The sequence below is a fragment of the Buceros rhinoceros genome, unplaced genomic scaffold (assembly GCF_000710305.1).
Source record: "Buceros rhinoceros silvestris isolate BGI_N320 unplaced genomic scaffold, ASM71030v1 scaffold584, whole genome shotgun sequence".
NCBI classification, from domain to species: domain Eukaryota; kingdom Metazoa; phylum Chordata; class Aves; order Bucerotiformes; family Bucerotidae; genus Buceros; species Buceros rhinoceros.
The window spans coordinates 60,255-66,375 of record NW_010409816.1 but is presented as its reverse complement, the minus strand read 5'-3'; the positions used below and the strand labels follow the sequence as shown (position 1 = coordinate 66,375).

General features: G+C 36.7%; 1 protein-coding gene across 1 annotated transcript in view; it reads left to right on the top strand.

The window, feature by feature from the left end:
* The window catches only part of LOC104492750 (glutamate receptor ionotropic, kainate 2), a gene marked incomplete at its 5' end in the record, with an annotated part of 104,539 nt that overhangs the window by 51,769 nt on the left and 46,649 nt on the right, over positions 1-6,121 (top strand). Inside the window, 2 exons of the mRNA XM_010135340.1 lie at positions 2,204-2,347; positions 3,673-3,780. Of these exons, the coding sequence (XP_010133642.1) occupies positions 2,204-2,347; positions 3,673-3,780 (252 nt within the window). The remainder of the gene's footprint in view (positions 1-2,203; positions 2,348-3,672; positions 3,781-6,121) is intronic.

Sequence of the window (6,121 nt, the reverse complement as noted above, 5' to 3'; positions counted from 1 at the left end):
GCTGGAAGAAAAGGTGAAGTAGCCAATGAAGAGGAGAGTCCAACCTGCAAATTGAAGGATATACTTTATATCTTTTCCTGAGTTCTGTGTAGTTTATTTCTATTGCAGTAAAATCAATGACTGCACCCAGTGAGATAAACACAATATGGGATACTAAATCAATATATGTTTGAGTATATACTTCTATCTGTCTTTATTCAGTACAAAAGTTTAACCCTACAGTTAACTTTAATTTGGATTGTAGAATCTCATCCTATGTAAATAAGGGATTTATCTTGTAGCATCTAAAAGTCAAATATGACACCCAACTTCAAGCCAGTGATTAGTTCATGTTGTGTGTATTTAAAAGAAGTACATTCTGATTTAGATTTATTTCCAATTAAACAATATTCATCAGTCAGATACGAAGAATATTATCAGAAATTTATTTACTTTTAAAACTGCAATGGCTTTTTTTGAAATGCCTCCTCTTGAGTTGACTGTCTTGTCATCCTACAGTTTTCCAGCTCACTGGCTTGTAGAATTTGACAGAAGATTGTGTTGGTCTGCATCTGGCTTAATGTCTATTTGATTCCTGCCAATGAGTCTTATCAGTTCCATGTCCAAATTTGTATCTAATTAATCAGTTAATGCTGGTTTTGAACTTCTGGTTGTTTCTTCATGGGCTGCTTTTGCTGAGGTCTCGCAGCAATTTCAATTTTCCTTTACTGGTGCAAGGACTGCAATTTTAGAAGTAAAGCTGATTAAAAAGAAAAAGTTTGAATTTCTGAGCCAGATTAATGTGTTGTACTTACTGTGTAGTTCATTTTAAAAACTGTTGTCTAGACTCCAATTACTGCCAAGTACTACTTCTAGAATATTAAGCTTTGTATGATGCTTACTCAGCATGTCATTCCAACTTTTTGGTGTTTCACTGCCTTCTTGTCAAATATCAGCTTGCCTTAAAAGCACTTTAATGCCTTGAAGATAATGAACAATTTGGCAGCAAAAATATTTTCTGACTGATTTGGAGCCCCTGCATAAACTACTTGGTGTCTGAGATCATTGAAACCCATTATACTGGCTATTTTAAAATCAGGATTTATTTCTGTTTGAATTTTGAAATCTCTCCTTGGGAGAGCCATTTAAATGTAAACGCATATTTTCCTCTTTAACAGTAGCTTATGGGCTATAATGGTAGAACATTTTTGCATTTTTATGTTTAGTTTTATTGTAAAGAGCCTTGGGATGCATTTGCATGAAAGGCACTATATAAGCTCATTTTGTATTGCATTGTATTGTATTGTGACGAGTGCAATAATCTCCAGGTTTCCTACCCATTAAAGAACTAATTTCACAGCTCACTAATTATGTGAATGAGAAGGGGAAATAGGTCCTTTTCCTCTAAGGTATGCTGAGCAGATGGCATAGAATTCATTTCCACCAGCTGAATCTGAGGTCCTTTCTTATTTTTGGTTCCAAAGCATGCCTCTGTTTATCAAACAGAACAGGAGGAAGATGTCGCTTTCTTGTACAGCATGGCAGTGTGTACCGTGTCCTTTGCTAATACAGTATTAGTCAGCACATACCAGGTCTAAACAGTCTACTTCTTTAGGATGGAACATGAAAACCATTACAATGAATGTGCGGTTTAATGCATGTCTAATTTGCCTCTGATTTATAGAAGATACCCGTTAGAGCTGTCCTAGGGACTTAAACTGATACCCATAAAAATGTTATTAATGAATCAATTGAGTACCTTTGGGACTGTAACTGGTCGGTAATTAAAAAACAGAAAACCATTATTTCCTTAGCCTGTGTACTTTCCTTCATAGCTAAGGCTACCTTGATTTTTCTTCACTCCCGGAAATAACTGATTTGAATCAAACACACGTACAGTGACCTACATAGCCCTCTAGTGTGCTGCTTTATTAAAGTAACCTGTGTTATCAGAGATACCAGAGCTCTCCTCTGCTCCTTCAAAGCTGGTGTTTGGGCTCTTATTTCAGCATTAAAAAGAGAAAAGGTGAAACTGAAGGTCCTGCCACATCTTACACAGGACTTGGCAATAAGGCTGCGTTTTACAGTGCTACACAAGAAATCAGCTCATTTTCTCTCTTTAACATAATGAGCAGTGCTAATTTTTTATTTCCTTCTCTCACTGCTGGGCTGTCACATGTTTTTTTGTTTTCTCTTCATGGTTCTGATTTCATTCTAATTTCAGACGGACGCAGCACTAATGTACGACGCGGTTCATGTGGTGTCAGTGGCTGTCCAGCAGTTCCCCCAGATGACTGTCAGTTCACTACAGTGTAATCGCCACAAACCTTGGCGCTTCGGGACCCGCTTCATGAGTCTCATTAAGGAGGTAAGGCACTAATAAAGTGACCTGCTTCATTGCTTCCCTTTCTCCCAACTTCCATTTTCTTTTGACTCACTCTACTTGAATTCTTCCTTTGTTTTTTTTTTTTCTTTTGGGGAGGGGTGGGGGGTGGGTTGCTGGTTAGTAGATGGGTAGTCTCAGCTTGTTAAAGAGTGTAAAGATGTGTAAAGAGTTCAGCAGTCAAGGCAGTGTTTTTAGTTGAAAGTGGATTTTCCTGAGGTATTAGTTGGAAAAAAAGAAATATAAAAGGGTGAAATAATTGCATTCTAAATAAAACTTTGTTTTTCTTGATATTGGGGGGTGGGGGGGTGGTTGACATAGAAACTCATGCCCCTGAAACCCCAAACTGTAGACTGACAAATTCATCAGCTAAATACTATCATAAGTTCAAAGGGGCCAAGAATGAAGTTTACTCCCTGGTTTTAATTTTCTTTCCTTTTTTTTTTTTTTCCCCTCTATGGTGAATTAATATATGCGATTTTGGTCTCCTAGTATGATGTTTAGATGCCGATAGATAGTGATTTAAAGTAAAACTAGGAGATTTAATGTACTAAAAGTATTCAAGTCTCTTATACTGTAACTAACTCCTAAACTAGTATTTTTTTATTCTGTATATACAAAATACTATTATAAAGACAACTATTGCAAGGGAATGTAATCCTGTTTTTAATTTTGATTCCTTTCAGGATGACAATTTTGTTTTCCACATTCCCTCCTCTATGTTAGTGTAGTTCTACATCTAGGTAGAGTCTAAGCTATTAAAAAAAAAAAAGAAAAACAAACAAAACAACAGGATATTGCACTTCAATAAAAATAAGGAATGAGCTCTGGAAGACTGGCTCATTGACCTCAATTTTTGCCATCTCAGAGTTGTTTCAGGGGATTCAGCATCTTGCAAAAATAAACTTTTATTTGAATGATATTTCCTGACAAAAAGATGAAATCCAGAGTTAATGAAAGCAGCTGAGGCTGGGGTAGGGGTGTAGGAGGGCATGTAGTGAAGCAGAAGGGGAAATACATGCATGAATGATGGAGAAATGAAAACAAACCAGCCTTTTATTTCATTTAGTAAGAAGAGTCTATTTGCTAACATGGAAAGTTGCTTTAAAATTGCGAAGACTGAAGAAAGGTTGATTTAACTAGCAAAAAGTGAATACAAAATATTTTTTAAAATAATTAGACACAAGGTAAATTGTTTAGGCAGAATGAATAATTGCTTGCCAAAATGGGAACATTAAAATTTATTCTTTTGGGGCAAAAATAAAGAAAGAGGTATTTATTTATAGAAATTGTTTCTTCTTTCTCCGTAGGCCCATTGGGAAGGCCTCACAGGCAGGATAACTTTCAACAAAACGAATGGCTTAAGGACAGATTTTGATTTAGACGTTATCAGCCTCAAGGAAGAAGGCCTCGAAAAGGTGTGTAACTTGTTTACCTAAACCCTTCCCCTAAAACCAGAAATATTTTCAATAACTTTTCATGTGTTACGTAAAACAATATTCCTGTTCTCAGCTCAGTATCTGGTTTCAAAGTCTTCTAGTAAAAGCTGTTATCTTGATATGGGACAGTCTCTTAACTGTGTGCTTTTAGCCACGTCCTTAGATTCAGGACTGAGGCAGAGGGAATAGCTGGACCTGGAGTCCTACAGTACTATATTTTGTCTTCAATTTATGTCGAGTGAGGTTTTAGTTGTGATTTCAATCACATTTCCTATGCTCATGTGTGAACCTGTGCGTATTTGTGTTTTCATCACATCTTACTAAATCGGGAAGAATTACCTCCATCACAATGGAATGAAATAGTTTCACTTTGGAAATTTTCTGTGTTTTAAGAGGCAACTTTGATTCTTTTCTTGGAATACGAAGTTTCTATCTGTAAGTGGTACTAAAAAAAAATTAAGAGCAGGTAACGACAGTTTTATCTGTGTTCTGACATGGATATTTCGTGTTCAGAAATGGAGTGAAAGACCAAAGGATAGAGAAATGTTCTTTCTCTGTAGCCTCGTGTTGACTATATTTGAACTGAAGGCCTTGTGAAGCACATACAGACAACTGGCCTGCCTGCATGATGCCATGAGTGTCTGAAATCAGACCATGTTCCCTCGCTTCTCCAGTCACCCCGCCACGGGGAGGCAACACAGGAAGCTGCAGTGTCTCACATTTCTGTGACGAGCTTGCAAAGCTTTTGCAGTTTGTATCTGCCTTGTAGTTTGTATTTAGCTGTAGTGTTCAGTGTTCTGCAAGCACTGTGTTTTCCTTCATCTTCAGGTAAAGTTTTACCAGCAGTAGCCCCAAATTAAGGGAAGGCACCAGGCTATAAATTTGTATTTTCTTTCTTCTGTACATCACTGAATGGAGAAGCTGATATAAATAATGCATTTCTCCAAAACCTTTCCTTCCAACACTATTTTTAAAATATTGATGTTCTCTTACTGGGGACATTTAAAAAGTAGTTCAGAAGCCATTAGCTTGCATGGAAACACACTTACATAGGCAATAACGTTTTTGAAAATGTTCAGTGACAAACCTGTGATTAAAGGACTAACCTCTATTTCAAAACAGTCGGTAATGCATTGATGGTAAAGAGTCTTCCTATGATGTATTTCATGAAGGAAACTTAAGGGAAGAAAAATCTAATCATGATTACATTTAAAATTAGCTTTGTGTACAAGTAGAATAGGTACAATGCAATCTCTTTTCTGTACTGGAAACAGAAATAGAAGAACTGATTACATGGGAATAGCTAAATAAGTCAGTAGTGGCTGAAGAGTCTGCGTGTGAGTGATAACTGTTGAAAGTGAGGAAAGAAAATCTCTGTAATCTAGGATGGATTTAAGAACATTGGATGGCATTTGAGAACCATTAAGCAACATGGGTTTTCTGGAAAACGAAATCTCAGTTGGCAACATAATAGGAAATATTATCACCCCACTGAAAATAGAGAAATAAAACGAAAAGGTCTACAGAGATTAGAAATACGGGAAGAAAAACTCAAAAGAAAACACAGTACTATAAAACACAGAAAAAGGGAATTTGGGAAACAGTAAAACTGAAACATATGTAGGAGACAACAACAGATATGGTTCTGGATATTTAAAAATGGCCAGCAAGTGCTCTGAGTTGTGTATACAGAAGTTCACAGAAAAGGAAGATGCTTTTACTGCCTTCGTGGCTCATTTTGGACATGTGATAAAGAGATGTGATAATATTAGTTTTTCACCAAAACATGCCGACACTCTCTGGAAGAAGTAGTAAGAATTAGTTATGATGTAGTTGAAAAGTTTAGGAGTTAGGAAAGCGTTAGCAAAGAATGATGAGGAATGCTACACAGGCTCAAAGATCCATGTGAGCAAAAGCAGAGCACTTTCTGTAGGGTGTAGTGACGTGAGATTACGAAAAGGAAAATTAGGGTCTATGCACACTAGATTGAATTGCTCAGTAAATATTTTGAGTGAATTGGATATTTTACTGAGAAAGAGAAATCAATGCTGACAAGTAATGAAAGCAAACTAAGAAAACTTGGTTATTCTGACAGAATGCAAACACTATTCTTGAATTCAGGGTGAATCATTAAACTCTGGAGCAGGGCACTTGCTAGGAGAGAGAGTATGTTCTAGCCAGTCCTTTTATTTCAAAGATCTGTCTCAAAGTTTATTTCTTTTTTCAGTAAGATTGTCTTTTATTAATGCGATGATGAATCCGTCTCCCTTCTCTGGCCCCTCCCTCCTTCCCTTCACATCTTTCTTCACCGCACTCTTTC